The following is a 23,408-nucleotide window of genomic DNA, read 5'->3' as shown; positions in this document are numbered from 1 at the left end:
GTGTAAACATTAATATGAAAGTCAGTAACAAATCACACAAACTAAAGTAGATTGCAGAAATATAAAAACAAATCTGTTGCTTTACCACACTACTTTAGGTAATTCAAAGTCACTGTGATAAACATATGTAAACATGTGGACTGCACTAAACACTGTCTGTTAACTTTAGACCAGTGGTTTTCAAACTTTTTTGGTCGCACCCCCCTTTAAACCTATAAAAAAATCTTTCCCGAATCCCCATACCACCTCAGACTACACCCATTATAATCAGTGATGCTGTCTACACTGGATGCGGCGCGGTGCAACACGACAAAACCCCAACGTTAAACTGATGCCTCGTTCTATTTATGATGTACTGACACAAAGTTAAAATGATTTGCAACGGTCGCTTTGTTGCGTCCAGTGTAGAGCTGTTGTGGTGTGGTACAACTGTAGTATCCGGTATAGACATGGTGAGTGAAGCTGAGAGCAAGATCATCATATTCATCATTCATCATATCATACCTCGTCATATTTTCTGCATTTAGCTTTTAAATGACCAGCACCTGCCTGGGTCTGTGCGACTTCATCTATGGCTTTTCTCTTTGCTTTCACAAACCGATCCATCTCCCATTCTAAGTTACGTCCTTTGGCTGTTTACTGTTTTATTTCTTTTCTTTTTCTGCTGATGCTGATGCTTACTCTCTCCATACATTGATGTCATACACCAATCGATCTTCAAGTCGAACACACCTGTTTACTCTCGCGTGTCACATGACCGAGTGTAATCGCAGCCTCTGCGATTGAAAAATCGCGTTTTTTCATATCGCGATACTATCGCAAATGCAATTAATCGTTCAGCCCTAGTTTACATGTACAACAAACTTGATAACTATGAAAAATCTGCCATTTTTTTAAGAGTTTACATGCAAATCAACAAACCAACAGCACAAGAAAACAAATCATGAGTTTCTGAAATAAATAATACGTTTTTCTCTGATCTTGATGTTTAAACCTACATCGGCATGTTCACACTAAATAAGTTGACAGATTTTGTGAACACTCCCCCTGCCTTCCATTGGTCAGTTAAACAGATAGCCCCGCCCCAATCTCATGCTATTGGTTGAATCAATATTGCGGAGATGGGCTGGTCAGGATAGTTTGACTTTTAGTGCAATAATACTGCCTGGCTTTCTGACGTCAAGCACAAACTAAAAATCAGCTGTGAGTTTGATTGTTTCACAGCTGCACATATGATGAATCCTCCCCACAGAGACATAAAGACAACCAGAGCTGTGCTTATTGAAAAATAACACATATTTCCTGCTTTCTTTCACATGCTTACACAAACACACACGCACGCACGCGTACACACACACACACACACACACACACACACACACACACACACACACACACACACACAGATACAGGCATTGTGAAGATTAAAACTGCTTTATGAGAATAAATACAGCTTAATCCAATATTTATGTTGAGCCTTCTTGCCGTACCTCTTGTAATTGGCTTTGCGTAATATGATGAGCACTTGTTAATTGAGAGAGAAAATTAACTAAGAACATCATATATTGACACAAACGGCCGGAAGCACATGAGACTGTCCATTCCCTTGGACAAAAAAGTACTGTGGAGGAACTATGGTACTGAATGGTTACTATATTTATATATACCCCCAGAATTACCATGGTACATATCTACAAAAACAAAAACAAAACAAAACTATGGTACTTTCTAGGAACCAAAAATACCACTGTACTACCAAGGGTTTTTTGGACATGCTATTATGGTAGTACCACAGTATTTTGAACATGTACCATGTTAATGCCATGGTATATTTTAAAGTACCAGAGTATTACCATGTGATACCATCACTGTACTACTAAGCCCAATGGGAAACACAATGCATTACCATGGTAATATATCAAAATACATGGTACTTACTAAATGTATGTACCATGGTATTCACATAGTACTACAAGGTACTTCCAAGAATATCATGGTACATATATATACAAGTACCATAGATACTATGTTATTATGTACTACCATTATGATATTTTATTTTAAGTTTTTTTGGACATTTACCATGGTATTTCAGTAAAAACCATGTAAATACCATGGTGTATGAATCTCAATATGCTATACATTAAAGTATAGCCAAGGTATTACTATTTGATGGCACTTCCAAAGTTATTTTTCTCAGAATAAAAAAATACGGTTCTACCATAGTACACATAAAAAAAAACAATGGTAATACTATGGTAGTCTTTTTATGGCCAAATTAGACTGTGAATACATCAGTTATGCTTAATTGAAATTTGCAGCCTCCACTAAAACTGCAAGGTAAATTTAGGCACATAAATGTGAGCAAAGATCATGAGCTCTATTCTTTGTCTGAACACCCGCAGGTTCAAATTAGAAGACAGTTTATTTCGGTAAGAGGCAGGGAAGTAGCCTTTCCTGGATGTAAGGGAAAATACTCAGGGTCACAATGGCCAGAGAGAGCGAGAGATTGAGAGAGATAGACTTGTGTATGTACATTGTGCGTTTGGAGAGGCAGTATGTGAACATGCTTCAATTCAGCCTCAAACCTGTGGGAGAACGCGAAGCTTACAGTCTGAGGTTTCATGTTAATTGGCTTTGAGAGAAGGAAGTAGTGCAAGTGTCCCTGGTGCCAAAACTCTGTGTATGTGCCCGCATCTGGGCGCATACAAATGCAGGCTCTGTTGAATAAAATCCTTATCTGTACTGTGGCCCATAAACAACAGTAACACACTAAGCAGACAAGATGTATTAGGAGTATTAAACAACAGAGTTCACACACAGATGTGCAGCTGGTTCGATAGTAAATGAAGACAAATCAGTATGTTAATTCACTTCAGTCCTGTCTGCATGATTTGAAAGTGTAATATATGTACTAGACGACAGGTAACATAACACGCTTCTCAATCAAGTGTAATAATAACCCTGATATTTAAAACTCGTATTCATAATTTGTCATTTTAATCAGTCTGTCTTGCTTGGAAAAACAAACATGAACACATTTAATCAAGCTAAGCATTTCTGACATTTACTGGACTGTGAAGGACAGTGAAAGGCAAAGTTACATTAAAGGAGACTATCTAGGAGAACTGGATTTTCCTTGAAAACGAAATAAAAGAGTTCAAAGTACTATGCAAACATACTGTAATGTTGAAAATGTAGAACTGCTTCCTAATTCCATTATACCCTTTACTGAAATTAAGCTGTAAAAATAAGTTGTTTAGAAACCATCATATTATTGATGTCTCAACTATAAGTACATTAATGAGTCCCTGTTCACAAAACATATACATCTAAATGTCCAACAGCTTACAAATGCCTACTAGCAACTAGTGGCACAATGACCTTACAGTGGCAAAAATTATCAGTTTAATTCTGAGGGTCAACGAGAGGGTTGAACCTGTCATATAAAACTAAATTAAAGTCAACATGAAATGCTATTTGCTACAAAATTGTACTTAATCTGATGTATTTCCAGGGAAAACAGGACATTCAATTTGATTTATCAGAAATTATTTGGATTGTGAAAAGTGGATGCATAATACCACAGTGGGGACAGATGGTTGGAGAGGAGGGGTTGAAAAATAAGAGCGATTTGTTTTAAGTTGCTTTGCTAAAAGATATAAGACAGATGTTTACATTAGAAATTACACATACCAATGATTTTCATAAAGGAAATAAATAGGGTCAATTTAGATTTCATATTGCATTAACATAAGTGGCATAGCTGAGATAATTTGGTCTTGGAAAAATCTGATGAGAAATATTTCAGATCATATTGAAATCTTTTTATTGCACACTTATCAGAGAAAACAAACCAATTAAGTAGCCTTAATGGCAAGCCTGATATTACCTGAGTACATTAGAACAGATGCCTGAAACGTTACAGTGTCCTGCCAGCTGTTGCGTCTGACAGTTTAGCACAGGAAGCGAATGAGATTCTAGCGCAAACAATGCAAGCGCACATGCATGCACATGTGTCTAAACACACACACACACACACACACACACACACACACATGAAGTTTCCAGACAAGTACACCCAACTGCCGAGTAAAGCGGGCCGTGTCAGTGATTAGCTGTCAGAGCGTAGGCATCCTACTCATTGGAATTAAAGAGGTGCAATTAGGAGGAGGAGGAAGTCTCATACATCAAACTGGCTTTGAACTGAGGAGACAGCACACAGAGACTGAGAAAGAGAGAGAGAAAGAGAGTTCACCAAGACTCACTTTATCGTTGTGAAACTTTGATTGTTTAGCAGAAGTACACACACTTTCTTTCCTTCTCCAAAACACACATTCTTACCCGGTAACCCTGCAACTAGCCATCTCTCCATAACAATACAGTCCTCTTATCTCTGTTCATAGAAAAGGAAGCTTTAATCTCTCACAACATGCAAAAAATGAGGACTGCAACAAAAAGGCTGGTCACAAAGTCAAAAACATGACGGGGGAATTAGAAAAGGTCTGAGAAAGAGAGAGAGCGAGTGAAAGTGCTCCTCAACATCACAGAATTTTCTCATCCTCCAGCAGAGCAGCTCCCACAGAGCATCTGCGTCTGTCCCAGACTGTCTGAAAAACAGATTTGAGTAATTTTGCCCTTTAAAAGTGCATGCGTTCCTGTATTATTCATCTTCAGGCTGCATGCGAATTCTAAACATCGGCATGAGAGGGACTATCTTCTCGTCTGAATGAAGAGCATTGTTAAGCCCAAACAGAACCACCAGCTAATGATCTGGTATACTACCGGAGTAATGAACCAACCTGAACCACTTGAGAAGGGACATGGAGTGACAATCCATGGGAAAGAAAAATCACAAATGAGACACCTTTAATATTCTCCTAGAAAGCAATGAGATTGAGAGCAATTGTTAAAAGTCTCCAGCTTATACCCCAGTCTCATTCCTTAGGAGAAATGAAAAAGACACAAATGAGGCATTTGTTGTTGACACAGTATAGAGCTATAAAATTAATGTGGCCAGCCTGACGAGACAATTTGGGCTATAGGTGAATTTGACGAGAAATACTTGAGTGTCTTGAGACATTGTTGAGATCTCTTATGAAACTCTTGAGAAGAGACAACTAAAATTATATTAAAACAGGGGTGCCCAATCCTGTTCCTGGAGATCTACCTTCCTGATCAAACACAACTGAATCAGCTCATTAAGAACCTCAGAAGCACTTGATAATTACAGACAGGTGCATGTGTTTGATCAGGGTTCGATCTGAACTCTGCAGGTAGGCAGATCTCCAGGAACAGGATTGGGTATTAAAACAAAAAGGAAGGGTTCTTTTCATAATAATGTTATGTAGACCTCTCTTTTGGCACTGGCCTGAAGGAAATTCCAAGAATCAACCCATAGAATTATAAAGGTCAATCTTTCACATACCCTTTCACAATCAACAATCACAGTGTATCATATTCATTCTTTACCCTTGCAGCAGTGCAGGGAAGTCAGAGACTAAAAAGAAAAGGTTTCAGAGATGACAACACACAAGTGATCTTGGCGTTTTCTCGGAAGAAAAGGCCACCCGGCGTTGGCAAAGTCAAGCAGTGCATTAAAGACTAAGTGTAGCGTTGGGGAAAGTGGCGTTTAATGACAGAAGGTACATGCTCGGAACGGGAGCCTTTATTTCGTTCGTGACATTTCGTTTCCATGGTGCCCAGGGGAGGCAGCTGTTCTATTGGAGCTCGACGGAGCAGAGAAGCTGGATAGATTTCTGAACGGCCCTGGAGTCTGCATCTTCACACTATCCCTCTATTTACTCAGGGATTACTCTGTCATTCCTGAAAAGGGATAGAGAGAGGTAGCAAAGAGTAGAACAAGGTGACGAGTATAAATAAGTAGGCCCACACAGAATGTGGGCCCTCAGAACGCTAAAGAAAATTTGCTGTGGAATTTACAGAGACGTCTGTCATTCATAAAATGGTACAAATATCTGTCCCTCTCTGTTCATTTAGTAAAGGTGAAATGTGTAATTTCAGAGCCACTAGTCTCACCAAACAGGTTCATACACTTAAAGAACAAAACCCCTGTTCATCAGCTCCGTTTGAAACTCATGGCATTTGTTGTGTTAGTGTAAACAACATTTAAACCCATTTAAATCCATTCAGTAGAATTCCACATACTTCCCCCAAAATCAATGCAAGAGATGCGAAAAAGTCTGCAGATTGCATCTTGTCCTATGAATGAGTGAGCTTGTTCTTTAAAGTAGCTGAAAATCTGAAAGCAGGGGGTGGTGGGCGGATGATTTAAGCCCCTCTGTAGTACAGTCACATGACCCGGTGCGCTCCTTTGAGGACGGGCCCTCTTAAACAGTTGCCACGGTAATGCACTCTCTGCCCTGTGAACCCTAACTAGCCTTTATTCCCTGTGCAACCGAACTGTACCAACACTAGCTCCAAAACAAAGTGTTACTCAATAACATCATGAGAGACTGAGGGAGGGACACACAGAGCGATAACAGAACAGAATGAGAGGGAGAGAAAAGATGCTGGACTCTCTCAGAGGAGGGGAAGGGGAATGAGCCCCACTGGGAGCATTATCCAACCCTGTAGGGCCAAAGAGCCCGCTCAGGATTTCCACACTCCAGTTGTAAACAAAGAGCCTTTTGATGCTCTCTCAGCCTCAAAGACATGGATGACTACTCAATCATTTGACCACAGAGCAGTCCTGCCGTTCACACGTACACCGTAGCCACATACAGAGTTACACCCGTCGACATATACAGTCACATTACTGATGGAAAGGAGACCTTTGGACAAAAGGAGGCAGCATGTGCACCTGGAGAAAGGGACAAAGATATGCAAAAATGTGCAGTCATTTCTTGAGATCCGAAAGTGCGTGCACACAAATGAACACAACATGTCTTATTTAGAGATTCACTGGCATCACACACACAAATTTCTGAAATGAGAGACATAGGCTCTATTCAACCGCTCTCTCTTTTGCTAGTGCTGAGCACTCTGAGAAACAGCGAGAGGCAGAAAAACATGTCATGCAAGAGGGAGCCTATTGTGCCATGAAGGGAACAGATGGAACCTCCCACAAAACACTGGGCCCTTCATTCTCCTGCCTTTCTAAAAAAAAAAAAAGGCGTCACAAACAGCAACATTGGCTCTGCTCACCCATAATGCACCTTTGCTTCTACATCCACTCAAGCATTCTTACAAAGATGTGAGGGTGTCCATGTGCAATCTTGCAGGCAGAGATTCAGTTATGTGTGACTAACATTCGCTGAGCATGTCACAGTAATCCCCAAACACATCGTGTGCATACCCCGCCTAGATTTCGCCTCTTAAATGCTTCTCCCAGCAGTCGCTCGCAATCTGCAGGGCTCAAAATCCCGTAGTGAGCACGTGTGCCAGCGGGTGAATTAGGCAAGAAGAGTTTGAGAATCTCAAAACATTGGCATGTGGATATGTGTGAAGTAGAAAGAAATCAAGGTAAAAGATCCAAAAAATCCAATGACTAGATGTTTACATTTTCTGGTAACAAGAAAAAAAATGATGCAAGGGTGTTGTGGCTGGTTTCCAGAGTTCTAGGTAGTTGCTCGGGTGTTCTGGTTGGTTTCTAGGTGGTTGCTTACTGGCCAAGTCTGCCCTGAAGTCTCTATGATATTCTGCTCCCCAGATATAGTTTGGGTTCTTCCTTAAGTGTAAGTCTGCATGATTCTTCCACCCATTGTATCTAAGAAAAGTAATATAATTTATATTCGTAGTTTGGCATACATTGGGTTATGAAGTTAGGGATAGGGATTTGTTCAAATCTGTTACTCTTAACCAGGGGTGTCCAGTCCTGCTCCTGGAGGGCCTCCTTCCTGTAGATTTTAACTCAAATTAAACACAACTGTAGCAACTAATCAAGGTCTGCAGGATTACTAGAAGCTTCCGGGTAGGTGCTAAACTCAGGATGAGGATGTCTATCCAGGAGCTGGATTGGACACCCCTAAACAATGAGCAGCACTAATAATGATGCTTCTGTTAGCAGCCACCATGAATCATACAAAAATCCCCCAACTCTAAAAGCTCAGAGACCTCAAATGCTGGACTTCAGGGATGAGCTGGAACTGCAGGATTACTAGAAGCTTCCGGGTAGGTGCTAAACTCAGGATGAGGATGTCTATCCAGGAGCTGGATTGGACACCCCTAAACAATGAGCAACACTAATAATGATGCTTCTGTTAGCAGCCACCATGAATCATACAAAAATCCCCCAACTCTAAAAGCTCAGAGACCACAAATGCTGGACTTCAGGGATGAGCTGGAACTATTTCATCCCAAGAAAGAAGTGTTGCCCTTACTGTTTACTTAACATCCCCTCTTCTTCAACACCACTGCTGGCACAGCTGGACAAAAAGGGGAGGTGTGTGTGTATGTGTGTATGTGCATTGTGTGGTAGTAGTGCCTCCACACCCAATTTCAAATTTCACTTTATCTCCAGCCCTGACAATTAGAGCTGCCTCTATCTGTCATGGCTTCAGGCTGGGAGCCACGGAGGGGTGGCTGACAGACAGGACTTTAATTAAAGTAGTCCCTTCAGCAATGACCATTTAGGCCTAGCTACCGCTAACAAAGGGTGGGGGAAACGGAGTTAGAGGATGTTGAGAGCTAACAGATAGCGGTAAGCGCTTCACCTCACCACAGGATTAGATGCTGCCTACCGGCTTATGTTCTAAATAAAGGCCTTAATATGCTTTCTGAAATTAGCTTTCTCTGGGGTGTGCATGTAATTTGGTGCTGAAGTTGTGTCATAGTTCTGCTTAGCATACCTGAAAATACTCACAACGAAGTGACACGAGACGTCTGTTTTTTTCCAGGAATATGAATCATCTGTGACATGTAGGAGGTTAAGAACTTTAGTTTGAGTACAACATGTTTTTAGGAACATGCAATTTGCACGTGCTACCATTAAAGATTCAGGAATATGAATCATCTGTGACATGTAGGAGGTTAAGAACTTTAATTTGAGTACAACATGTTTTTAGGAACATGCAATTTGCACGTGCTACCATTAAAGATAGTCCCCCTCTCATGCAGATACATAGGACTTCTTTCCTGGATATAAAAGTATGACCTGGCCATTTGCAACTGATCAAATAGACAGACTGGTCCATGTCAAGCAAGATGATGTTAAGTTCTCTGTTCAAAGACACAATCATAATCAATGGTTATCTCAGTGTTACTCCCCAGGACCTTGGGAACAAATGCTCAATGCTTTGGCTATGAGCTCATATCCTCCTGGGCTACCACAACATGCAAAGTGTGAATCTATCACTTCAAACAACTAAATCTATGAAAATAAATATTATTATCCTTTCACATTTCAGAACATTTGGATAACACAGAACTTCCATGGTTTAGGAAAACATTAACTAATAAATCACCTAAAATTAAAAAGGTCATTTTCTTACTCTCATGTCATTCCAAGCTTTTTATACGTTATTTATTTATTTATTTATTTAATCTTTGCCTTTTTTTAGAGACAGGAAAGTAGAAGTGAGATAGGGGGAATAGGATAGGGATTTGAACCAAGTCAGACTCAAATCAGGGTCCCCATGAGCTGACAGCTTTGAGATGACCAGAGCATACGCACAGTCCACTATTTCACAGCTCTGATGTATCATTCTGCAAAAAGCACATAACAATGGAAGTTTAGCAGAATGTTGACTGTGCCCTTTTCAATACAATGAAAGTGAATGGAGAACAAGGGCTGTCAAGCTCCAAAAAACAAAACAAAACAAAACAAAACACAATGGCATCCATGCATCTTCTAAGTGCTCTAAAATCTTTATGTGAAAAAAAGGACATTTCCTCTGATGATCTTCTCTTCCACATTCACATTCACGTTATTCAAATCATATGGACTACAGTACTTTTATGTTTTTTTTTCTTTAAAACTCAGCAGCCCCTAGTCGCCATTCACTTTCATTGAAAAGATCAGCATGTTGCCACTAGTAATATGTAAACGAGCTTTCCTTCCTGCATATGAGAGACAGAGGAGCTCAGGGGAGTCTGGTGAGACCTTGCCTTAGTCAGCACAATCAGATGCAATTGTGAAGCGAAGGCTTGTATATATTTGTCACAAAGCCATTGACGATAATTGCTTTTGACTGTGTTAGCAGTATCCTGCTGGCCACTGGCTTCCTGTGTGCACCACACCAACTGCTGCCACTACTGCCAGTGCTGCTGATTATGATGATGAGAGCAATGGTGGTGATGTAGATAATAATTTAAAATAGATGACTCTGAGATGCCAAGTTGATGACTCCTGTTGTGCTGCTATAAAGTGCCTTGGTTGCTACCTTGCCCCAGAAGGTAGACTGGCAATCCAGCAGGTGCCCACCTGATACCTGCATTATAATGCAACTCAGTTCACAGTGGGAATGGCCTGATATATACAGTATTTTGTTGAAAAAGGATATTTTCCACAAACACCAATGGTGCGCTGCTAGCCCCACCCACATATGGAGAAGCAGAGCGTGCAGCTCAAATGCCACAAGTTGCGATCAATCAGTATGCAAATTTCAGCAGGAATTATAAAGATCTTTACAGAAGTTGGAGCAGAACACTAGTGGCTGTTATCTTAGCACAAACAGAAAAGAAAAAAAAATCCCTCCCTCCATCTATTTGACAAAGAAAAGTCCCTGTAGGCAAACACAGAGGTGTTAATGGATTTCACCTTGGGATATGGGAGGGTACTGTCGGACATCATACACAGCAGCAGCAGGGCTGGGATTGATAAGGAAGGGGCGGCCTCTCTGTGGGCTGTCTGGGAGTTAGCTACAAGGGAATTGCTCTTAGATGAAGGATCAGGTTAAATGTTATGCTGTTGTTGCAGTAGTAGCTAGACTGTGTCCACTCTGAAACCCAAAGTGTAGGTCCACTGATTGGGGAGGTGTGACTGTTCTCACTGAGCTTATTGAAGGTGTTGGCATTTGCCATTACAGCCAACCGAAGCAATAGCATATCATCTTTCCTCCGGTGGCCACATGATATACTGGTCTTCCTGCAACCAGCCATGATTGTATTCAACTCGCACTGTCAGTAGTAGCATTTTATAAATTCTGTGACTAACAAAAACATCCAAAAACAAAAATTGCATAATATAAAAACTCCTATCCAGTAAACCACTTTGGTGCTAACTAGGGATGTGCAGTATGACTAATTTCACCACCATTAAAACTGAAATGTTGTAACTGACCAGTCCACTAGTCTAAAGTAAGAAACCCTCAGAAGACCATCAAAACAATTTGTGTGTATACGCGATCCATATGTAATAGTCAAGCTTAATGAAAATGCAAATTCACTCTCAGTTGGTGCTTTTGGACAAGCAGAAATACAGCAGTTGCAATTGTTGCTGTGTAACCAAAGCAGTGTTGCACTTATAAACACTAATGTATAAAGCATTATGCAGAGAAAACATTAAAAAAGTCAACAAAACGTTTCTGAACAAAATCAGTTCCCTTTCATTCATGTTTTCCCCTTTAAACTGGTAAATAGCTCCCACACCTTGCTTGTCTTTCTAGCGGATATTTCTCTGAGCCTTGCAGTGAGTTACACAAAGAAAATCCATGGATGCAAGGTCTGAGGTGAAATGAAATGACTTTGTTTTCTGCTCCAGATATCCACTTTTCAAAATAATGTTTCTCCAGGACCGAAGTTGGCCACCCCTGTTGTATGTCATTAGCACATATACTACCCCACTATACCACTGGTTCTCAACCAAGGTCCTGAAATACCCCCGACTCATTTTGTATGTTTCCCTAATCAAACTCACCTGAATCTACTCATCAGCTCATTAATAAAGACACCAAGACATTAAATGGCTATGTCAGATAATAGAGATATCCAAAATGTGTACTTTTGGGGTTACTCCACTACCAGGTTTGAGAAACATTGTAATATGCTGCAGTTCTGACCAAAATACAACAACTGCCACATAATAAGCAGCATTTATACCACAACAATTTGTAATGTGGCATACACATATGTACACAGGAAGCACAGCAGAGCAAAGGAAACCTTAGGCTGGATGAGGCTAGACTGGCCAAAATAACATCCCTGTTTTCATCCCTACTGTAAACTTTCATGCATGCAAGGCCCAGTTTCATGGTTTGTGGGGAAGTGCTCCACTGGTTACTACAGTATCTTATCAGGACTATGGTCACCATGGTACATTTTGCAACGATGCAACACAGAGTAAGCAGTGAGCATCTGAATCCTCAGCACTTCATGAATGCCCCAAGGCTAATTAAATAATTGAGGTAGGACTCACTGGTCATGCAGTAGTCATTAGTAGACTCTCAGAGCTTTGGAATCAGTCTACAACAGTTCGTACTGTTTAAACTAAAGGCCGTGACCTCAATGCACTTTCTCATCACATGACTTGACTTTTAAGGTCATGTGACCTCATAAATCCTAAAACACTAGCGTTAGAGAACAATAGAATGTTGCCTCTGGAATCTATAAGCTCAACATTTGCTGTGTATTATTATCTATCCATCTCAGGTACATTAAACAAAACTCCAGAGTGCTCAACTGCCCTCACTGTATACTGTCTATATGCAGATACCTTCTAAGACAGCATCCTAACCATCGTGGAACGGTTCATGAGTGATTGACATGCAATGCTCTACGCTTTAATTGAAAAATATGCATTTTCATTCATTCATTGGCTACATAGTTGCAATAACATTTTAGTTCAAAAATGTAACTTTATTAAAACATGCTTTATTAAAAAAAACTTTATTGTACATAAATAGGATAAGCAAAACAATTGTGATTATTTCTAGGAAACTTTTATACAAATACTTAACTGCAGACATGGAAATGACATACACTATGTGGTACAAATATTTTGAGCATCCCTTTTTCTGTCCCTTATTTTCCTATAAAGATTCACAATTGTCCCTTATTTGTCTTTTCTGAAGTTGGCAACCCTTTAAAAGTAGATTAATAATAACAAAAGTAGTACAGTTTAATTAGACCAACACTCCTTATAAGCACTGAATAGAATACATTATTTACAATCAAAATTTCTCTTGACTTTCATACTTTAGCTGCATACTGTTTGGAACAGTTTTTGGTTGGAAGTACATCTATGATGCCTTAAAACGCTGCTTAGCTAAACAGAGCTACAGTAGTGTGTATTCTTTTATATTCCAACTGCCTCACTGACATTTCTAGCACTTAAAATACTTTAATTTACGACCATACAGGCTGACTTGACCCTGTTCTTCCAACCCTTTCATACAAAGTTAAATGGCAATGATGCAACGGTAAGCTTAGAGAATGTTTCGAGTGACTGATTACTCAACCACACTGGACCTGCACAGCACTTCTTATTTGTCAGGAGAGTGTTTGGAGAATGTTTCACTTCCCACTCATCAAGTGACACCAAAAGGAAAGGAAACGAAAGAGGAAAATGTTTTAAGGGCCGCATGCAATCATAGATACACACGTCCTAATGTGCTGTGACTGTTACTAATAAAAGAACATTACTAATGCACAAATGTTACTAATACTATTACTAATATAAGAACACCTTATCTAACGAGATCCAGTATCTCTTTCACCGTGGCACATACTGCATCTTTATGAAATCATATGTCAATGAAAATCAAGCAAATGTTTAAGTAACTTGAGCAATCAAAACCAGCAGATGTAAAGCTAAACAAAATACCAAATTTGGACTATTTTCTCCATATTTAGAGAAATGTCTGTTTAATCAGTTTTGGTATATATTTAAGAGTGTGTAACCTGCTACATGACCAACAAATCCAAATACTACAAATACTGTATCAAGTTAGGAATCACTTTATAATAAGTAAAAACAACAACCATTAATGTGCTATATCATGCTTAGTCACAAAAAACAGCTTGTCTGATGGACCCAGAAATCTGAATACTCTTTGCATGATGTCATAACAATCTGTCCTGTTACAAATACGAATAATGTGAATTAAAACAGCTTTATTTACTGATTGAAGCTGTCTGGAACATTTCTGTTTTGGTGTCCAGTAAATTGTCACAAAGCAATCAGTGATATTTGGGTTTCTAAAGGGCAAGTGCTGATGATTACTGTATACAATATTTGCACTTGAGTTGAATATGATACAGTGAAGGAAAAGCTGCAAATTATGTGAGCATTTAAACATTGCAGTGAGACACATTATAAAACCGCTTACACGCAAACAGCCTGTGAACGGAACCTGTACTGATGTTTGAAGGGGCCAATTTATTGTGTGGAAATGATTTCAAACCTCAACAAAGCCCATGGCATATAATTTCAAAAGCCCATCTCCTGTCATTTTGACACATATAACATCAGAAAGCCTAAATAAGCATGATGCATTATATTCAAGAGAGTTTTGCAACTAGAATGAGGAGAAAGGAAGCGTGTAAGCAGATGAGCAGTGGCACTCACCGCAGGCACGAGTAGCTTGTTAACCTCCTCCACTGCACGCTTGAGCTTGATCTCAGCCCGGTTCTGGGCGTCCTCCACCGTGATGAGCACATGGAGGTCTTCATTCAGATGCTCCCAGTTGGGTTTGCCTCGGTTTTGTTCCTCCTGCACAGAGAGAGAACGAGAGAGAAATGTTTTAGATGCACTACTGCTATACAAAATGTTGATTGCTACAATCAAGGATGTCTATAAAAAAAGCAAAGAGAGGGTCTAAATAATATAGACATTTCATGCACTCAGCTGTCGCAGCTTTCCTTATGTACCGGAGGAGGAAGGACTCCGATGTTGGATGACAAAATAACCTTAAAATAAAATTCATACAATAGACAGTAGTGCATAGTAGGAGTGCATAGTATAGTGCATCGTTTGTGACACAAACCTTGACCTATTGGCTACAATGTACATGTTTTAACAGAGTTCACCAGAAATATGATATGATGTGTTTGATATGAGGTTCAAGCAAGATGTTGGGACTTGTCTTAGCTCCCACTCTGTCTGTGGGGTTTGATACTTATATAACACCCAAGTGCAACTGCAAATCTAATAAAAACACAGACTACAACAGAGAGGATGTAAAAGTAAAAATAAAACGGAGAAGCTGTTTCTTTGATCTGCTGTGTGCTACTAAATCAGAAGTCAGGATGCCATGTATATGTCATCCTGTGAGACACAGCTCTATAAAAGAGACCTCGTAAAATTCATACAGTCTCAAGGCAGGCAGTGACAAAAGCTTCACAGCTAGCGGAGAGAAGCAACAATAGCATGAGCAACAAATCAAAACTAGATCACTGCTGAAATGAGTCAGAGCTAAGCAGCACTCAAAGCTGATATAATTTTTTTAAAAATATGCTTTTAACTCAGATTAATATACAGAGTCAACTATAAGTAAGCCATTCCTATGTTGAAAGATGTAAACATTGTGAGGCACTTTCAAAACATTGCTCTGTTTGTTTAAGAATCTAGACCAGAAGCACACAGCAACAGCAGCTCAACCAATGGATTGAGTTTGGGGCGTGGCTATCTGTTCTGTCAGACCAATGGCAGACGGGGAGCAGCAGAAGCATTTGTGAAACCTGTTTGGAAACATTAGTAAGGCCAGTATGAGATCACCAAGAAAACGAACACCCCAGCAACTGCATAATAATGCTTTGGAAACTCCAAAGCATTGTGGTGGCAAATTTGCATAGGCAAATACCACTCACATTTTCTTCAGAAAATATTAAAATCAAGTTATTTTTGCAGTTCTGTTTGGTGCAGCTAGTGGAGCGGAAATATAGGGGCTTTAAAAACTAAATTATATGACAGGAAACCATGAAAACTTTGGATTAAAAAGCTCTGTAGATTGCTGAGGGCAAACAGCTTAATTGATAGAAACCCAGAGCACATTAAGTTGAAGGGGCTTGTTATACTTCGCCTACACCACCGCTTTTGTTTGTCTGCATCTGGCTTGTTTTGCTGTTTTTCTCATCTTCCTGAAGGATTTCCAAATGAAAAATCAAGATCTGATTTATGCATTAATCAGATATGCAAACACTGTTCATTTTTTCTCCTCGTGACTGCAAATGGGAAATTGATGGAAATCAGCGTCGGCGTCTGTGTTCCCGCGCTCTGCCTGCTGATTTTCATTAAGGATCCATTGTTGCCCCTTTCGGTGTAAAGCGAGGAAGGGTGGAAACAGCGTTGCGTATCGCCAAACACACTCAATATGATTTATCATTCAGGATGGTGGTGCCCGGGTGTTATGAGGTCACTTCCTTTTTCTCTCTGTTTGCCCCTTTGGTTTCGCTTGGCTGATTTACTTGGCTTTCCTTGGTAGTGACAAGTGCTAAAAATTGATCTTCTGAGGCTGACTGTCACAGCGCAGCAACTCAACCACAGCCACGCTGTCAATAAGACTAAATAAAAAAAGCCTTCCAAAGACAGCCAGGAGGGACCGGAGTAGAGGTGGTGTGTATATCCGTGTATGTGCCAGACTGTCTGAGGGTAATATACAGCTAAGACACTTGTTTTTCCCGCAGTCCAGGCAGGTTGTCTCACATCAGGACGCGGCTGTTTCCTGCAGGGCGGCCGGTGACAGGCTGGTAGTCAAAGTGACGCGCCTTCAACGGTCAACGCAGGAAATATGTCCAACTGTGGGGTCCTTCACTAGGCCTTTGTTTACACCTCTTTCCCCTCGTGCACGTCTCTGAGCTGCGAGTGTGGTAGCCGAGCAGTAGCGCAATCAATGTCCATAAATCCATTGTCCTGCTCTTTTGTAATCCTTACCGAGGCAATGATGCTGCTCTGAAGGAGCGCCAACTCCACATTGGAAAGCTCTGGGAACTAATATCACGACTCGGCCAGGAGAGGACGAAGGCACACGCAGGGGGGAGTGTAATGAGACAAGAGCTTGTTCTTCAACATGCTCACCAATATATTTCACCACAGTGACCATGTTTACATACACAACATTTTCAGATTAAGGTCTATATTCTGGTTCAGCCTTTAAAGGGATAGTTGAGCCAAAAATGAAAATTAAGTCATCATTTACTCACCCTTGTGTAGTTCTAATGCAGTATGCCCTTTTTTCTTTTTCAGACCACATAAGGAGAAATTTAAAGGAATGTCTCACTTGCGCTTGTTCATATAATGGCAGTGAATGGCAACTGGCATCAAGAATTTTTTTTTTGGGGTGAACTATCCCTTTTAAGGTGAGGTCAATTTAACAAAATTCTGTGTGTAAAAAATCGTCCATTGCCAAAGGTTTGGCAATGTATGAAGCACAGCTCAAACAGAAGTCAATTTTAAACCAAGCAGCTTTCTGTTGGACAAAGTGGTGAATTTGTGTGACCCACTTGAAAACCAATGAAAAATCTCTATGGGAAATCTTTCAAACTCTCATGACAATCCCAATAATGTGGAATCCTAGTAAACTGAAATCCAATGACTGGATTTTACCCACAAAATTCCACCAAATAACAGTATAAATGACTATACCTTTATTCCGAAAAAGCTGTTTTGGAATATTCAAGTATGCATGTGATCATTTCAAACAAACACAATCAGCATGCATGAAGCAACATGCATTAGTCACAAGAGTAAGCAAACAGCTGGAAAGAACATATAATGCCAAACATATAGGCGTATGGTCGCATTATATGTTCTTTCCATCTGTTTGCTTACTCTTGCGACTTATTTTAATTCAGTTTTAGTAGTACAGTGATTTACATCACAGTAGTTCACAGTAATTTTATCAACTCATTAATTCTTATTCATGTCTTTGACAACAGCACACAAAAATGCAATGAATTGTAAAATGTAGGTCATAAGACTCTTGCAGTGCTTTCAGCTGTCTGTATATTGATTTATGTTGTTTTCTTTAAAGGCTGAAATGTGTAATTTTAATGCTAAAACAAAATGTTAAACATCCTCGTATTCCAGCTTAATGCATAGAGACAGCTATATTTGATTTTCATAAAAAGTGTAACACTGTGACTCATCATAACATTGCTTTGTTTTGTCTGACATACTGTAGCAACGCTAGCTCAACCAATGGTGTGTTATCTGTTTTTCTGACCAATTGCAGATGGGGCAGGAATTCAATCTTTTTTTCTCATTCTGTTTGTTAATACAATACAAAGCAATTTAGCTTTAATGTTTGTAAAAAGCTCCAAAAATGCTTCTTCTATAATTTTTTCACAAACATCTTGTAGCAATTAGCATTACTTTCGTGTTTAGATGACAAATAATTCAGATTAATACTAGTATATGACAGCTCTTATTCAGATTTCTAGAAACCAGAATATTTGTATAATTGGATTATGAAAGTCAAGTTAACACTTAACGTTAACATAAGAAGAATATGAACAAATTCTGATATTTAATGTGCATGTAAACATAGTCAGAGGAGGTTCATGTTTTGATGATGTAATGATTCGGGTCAACCGTGTTGATGACTGAAAAAACTCCAAGGATTATTACTGCAGGACAGACGCATCTAAATTCCTTATCTTGTGTGTACAATGTATACATTTCAAATCTTATGAAAAACTCCACGAAGCAGCAGAATACCAAACACCAGTCTGGCTCTCTCTCTCGGGAAAGATTTAGTAGAACGACAGAGGGCTTTGCCTTCAAATCCAGACGATTTGGTGATTGTGTAAAGGCAAAATTACATCAAAGCATCTTGTTAGAGGATTTTAAAGAACAAAGGAAAAAAGGTTCACATCATTTGTTAGAGATATTTCATCAGATTTTCTTCCAGACAAACATATAAACCAACATTTCAGTTCACAAATGTATTTTCACGCCAGTATTCGCTTGCGTTTCTGTTTATCTGTGAATCCTAATTTCTGAGAAGTCCATAAAGCCTTGCTTATCTTTGTATGTTATCACATGTCTGACATGTTTGACTGATGACTGATATGGAAGTAGGGACAAAAGCAATGTGTCAAAGTATTTTTCATTGCAGTATGATTTACACAAGAATGTAACTGTTATTGATCGGTATACTGCAGCGTATACTGTATAACCTGTAGATGTAATCCAACACATTTGAAAGAAAGCTAGTTTATTTGATACCACATAATGAATGTGATAAATTTAAATGTAACTTCACAAAAATGTACAGTCCCTTTAACACTTATACAAGTGTCCCAATTTATAAGAATTCACCCTGTATTATAAATATATATTTTTACCTTTTCAAGAGGTACACCTTTGTACCTGAAGGATCCATATTGGTACCTAAAGTGTACATATTAGTACAAAAGTGTACCTTTTGAAAATGTACTTCCCCCAGTGAAAACTTTTGTACCTTTTTTTCTGAGAGTGAATGCTGTACATTTGAAAATGTGCCTTTCAAACTGAAATGATCAGACTAAAATGATCAGGAATCTTAAAAAAAATTACTTTTTTAGATCGGGGGGACATTTTGAGTTATGAAATCTTATCTGAACTCTTTTGTCACAACAGATCAAGGAAAATGTGATTGCTTATAATATGACCCCATTAAATTTGACATAAATCCACTGGTAACTCAAAGCACTGAATAGTGATATTTACATAGTGACAATGGGCCTCATTCATGAAACACGAGCAGAACAAATTTTTGTGTAAATCATTCGGAAAGTCGTTCTGACGTAAATTTTCGGATTCATGAAAATTTTCATATTTTCAAAATGTTAGTTGTTGGTACGAAAGAAATTTACACCTGCTCCCTACCACGTGTAAATGGTGCATAAAACATTCAAACGTTCTGTATTCTTAGACAAACTGATGACTGCATTTTTATGCACTATGTATTATAATGATATTTAACGAGTTCATTTGCCCTGTCTTTTTTCAGCTCGTCACTGTCCCTTTTACACAGCTGTCCAATCACAGTGGAGGAGGGGCGGGACAAACACTACATTGACCAACCATTATACTTGTACAACACAACAATGGGGAAGTTAATATTGCTGGTTACTGCATTTTTATATTCAGTAATATTCTTCAAAATAAGATACTTGTAACATGTTACTGCCGTGAATATTCCAAGTCATAGCAAACAACGCGTCACTCCAGAAAAATGCATCACCAGCTGGTCGTTTTCAGAAGAGCATCAGGCATTATGTCAGCTGGCTAAAAATGCTCTGGTGGACGCACGTTAATTTATTATTTTATTGTTAGGCATATAGCCTATTAGTCTCTTATGCATTTATGCAATATAACTTGCCAAACCTGAGAATTGAGTCCAAAGGATTCCACACCATTCCTAGATACGTAATTTGCGTAACTGTAATTCATAGGCGGGGAATATGCCAATTGTGAATGAGCGTGCATGCGCGCCCTATTTACGAATGATTGGAATTCATTAACATACACACATTTAACTATCAAATCTGACCTTTACGAAGTATTTGTGAATCCGGAAGAGAGTTTTCAGGAAGGTCCGTTTTACGCGTAAATTACTCAAAATTTACTCATATTTACGAATGTTTCATGAATGAGGCCCACTGTGTTTAAACTACTACAATAGTTATGCATGAACAATCATTTTAATATGTATGCAAAATGTGAGAAGGAGACTTAGAAATAAAATACTGTCATACACGTGTGGGTCTGTTTAGTGATGCTGCGAGAGGATGAATCTGAAGTGTTTGTGACAGCTCTAATAACAGTAATTGCCAGCAGGCCCAACACTGCAGAGTCTCTCTGACAGGCCCAGTAAGAACAAAGATGACGGAAACTACATCAGCAAGACAACACGCGCCATATTAACTTTGTATATCAGCGTCAAGAATCCCTACGTGCCCTGGGCTGATCTACAATTTATTTAGTGCGCGCTACTTTTTCTTTGAATGAACATGGCTTTGTTTTTATGGATGCAATTTTTAAAAATGAATCAGTATTGATTAAAATGGGATTTAAATGTCTTAATATTGGATATTTTATTGTTAATGTTTATTTTCACATTTATGACATCAAAGTTGTGTTGTCATCAGTTAATTTTTAAAAACCCAATTTAATAATATCGTTAAATGTAATCTTTAGAAAATCTAAAAATTAATATCAATTTTTCATTTTGTTTAATTTATTGTGATTGATTTTAGTTTGTATTGTCTACTTTTTAAAATTTATTTACACAAAATACTATTAATAAAATGAATATCCATTTTTCATTTTGTTGCCAAAATGAAATGCCTAAATTCAATTAATTTAGTATAATTTAATATCAAGCATTTAAAATGATTGATATTATTTTTTAGTGTTTTATTTTTCTATTTACACAAAATACTATCTTGCGGAATTTTATACCATTCATTTAGTAACATGTAAATTATTTAGTAGATTTTTTTGTACAATTTTTGTAACTTAAAAATATACATGACAAAATGTGAGAATACGCTTGTTAATATACTTTAGGCCTATCCTACATTAGGCTTATCCATAACCAAAACTAGCCATAATCAAAATATAAATGGAGAATGTCTATCACTTTGGATTTTTAAATGGACCTCCGAATCTTTACATGTCTTGTTCTGTACAGTCAAATACGTTTTAAAAATGAACAAGGAACTGCTAAGAAACACTAGGACTCCTTTAAATAAGACAGTAAGATTTTTTAATATATATATTTTTAATATATATTTTAATATTTTTAATTAAGTATATTATGCTCAACAAGGCTGTATTTATTTAATCAAAGATAAGGTAATAACAGTGTTGTAAAATATTATTACAGATTACAATAAAAAAAAATGCAATTTATTTATTTCTTCAGAAATCATTCTAATATGTAGATTTACTGCTAAAGAAACATTTATTATTATTATAAATTCTGAAAACTTCATATTTTTGTGGAAACCCTGATACTTCTTTTTTTCTTCAGTTTAGTAGATTTTTTTGTACAATTTTTGTAACTTAAAAATATACATGACAAAATGTGAGAATACGCTTGTTAATATACTTTAGGCCTATCCTACATTAGGCTTATCCATAACCAAAACTAGCCATAATCAAAATATAAATGGAGAATGTCTATCACTTTGGATTTTTAAATGGACCTCCGAATCTTTACATGTCTTGTTCTGTACAGTCAAATACGTTTTAAAAATGAACAAGGAACTGCTAAGAAACACTTTGTAACCAACTCTCATCTGGAAACTATGAATATGTGTGTGTGTGTGTGTTTACACATCTGCTTTACCGTAGGACAGTACTGAATGTTCAATATGGATACAGTACATCAGTAAATAAGTGCTGGATAGATGCTAACAGCAGCGAAACACTTGTCTTGAGTGATGGTAGAAATTTCAGCACTCTTGTTGCCACTTGTCACTTTCCTTTACATCAAAGTTGTGCTTAAGGTGAAGGTGAGACAGAGAAAGACTAACTAAATTATATTTAAAGGCCATCCACAATGTGACAATGTTTTAACAGTGGAAAATGCTCATGGTATCTCATGAGATTAAGCTGTTGAAAGCTGCTGTTGCAACAACAAGTGTGAGTGCATGAACTACAGGAGCAGTCAGAAAGAAAATCGCCTCCTCGCCAATAATAATGACACTAATAGACATGAACTGCCTGTGGAATTGCTGTTGAAACAGCTCTGCTATACCTGGAGAAATATATTCAATGACAAAAATGTCAGAAGAATGGATAAAGTCGCAAAGCCTTCACTAGAGACTGAGCTTTCACATGAAACAGAATTGTTCATGCTTTTAAGAGCCCTCCAAAAGGAATTGGGCACTGGTAAAACATGAACTATAATTTAATGAAATACTTGCAATTAATATGTTGCTTGGATAGAAATGTTTAATTAGAATGAATGACTTTTGAATCTCAACAGAGTAATCCAAGAGATTGACTTTTGCCTTCAGAAACTCCTCTCCTTAACCAGCTGCATTATTTGAGGTATGACATCTGTAACAAAAAATATTGAGACATATTACACACTGAAGTTTAACACTTAAGGGATTTGCAGATTTTGAATGAACGACGTGTTCTGTAGAGCTTCTGTGGAGAATGCAGATTCCATTCTGGACCTACTTATTGGTTTATTCCACCTATATGTAATTGATTAGATTATTCCTGTCTTGGGCAAACATCCTTGTCCTTTGTGTCATGTTTACACAAGTGCAGCTTAAGTGAAACTTTATATTGATAGACAAGATAGAAAATATATATCAGCTAGAAGTTATCTTAAGAGCAGGGTCTAGGGTCAGTCTGTAGTTATTTAAATTATTCTGGTAACACTTTATAATAAGGTCCAATGCATTAACATGAATTAGTTATCAAGTTAACAATGAACAACAATATTTTACAACAACAATTTAACCAATGTTAATTTATACAACCTGAAATGTATAGAATACAGTACCATTCAAAAGTTTGCGGTCAGTAAGATTTTTTAATATATATATTTTTAATATATATT

The 23,408-nt window shown here is 38.2% G+C and overlaps 1 protein-coding gene across 4 annotated transcripts in view; it reads right to left on the bottom strand.

Moving 5' to 3' along the window:
• The window catches only part of LOC107696379 (protein quaking), a 130,373-nt gene that overhangs the window by 25,225 nt on the left and 81,740 nt on the right, over positions 1–23,408 (bottom strand). For all 4 annotated transcript variants that reach the window (XM_016496680.1, XM_016496682.1, XM_016496679.1 and 1 more), the window contains exon 4: positions 14,468–14,611. In XM_016496680.1, coding sequence (XP_016352166.1) covers positions 14,468–14,611 — 144 coding nt within the window. The remainder of the gene's footprint in view (positions 1–14,467; positions 14,612–23,408) is intronic.

Source organism: Sinocyclocheilus anshuiensis, unplaced genomic scaffold (assembly GCF_001515605.1).
Source record: "Sinocyclocheilus anshuiensis isolate Anshui unplaced genomic scaffold, SAMN03320099.WGS_v1.1 scaffold963, whole genome shotgun sequence".
Classification (NCBI taxonomy): Eukaryota; Metazoa; Chordata; class Actinopteri; order Cypriniformes; family Cyprinidae; genus Sinocyclocheilus; species Sinocyclocheilus anshuiensis.
The sequence above is the reverse complement of the archived record's forward strand: the minus strand, read 5'-3'. Positions and strand labels throughout refer to the sequence as shown.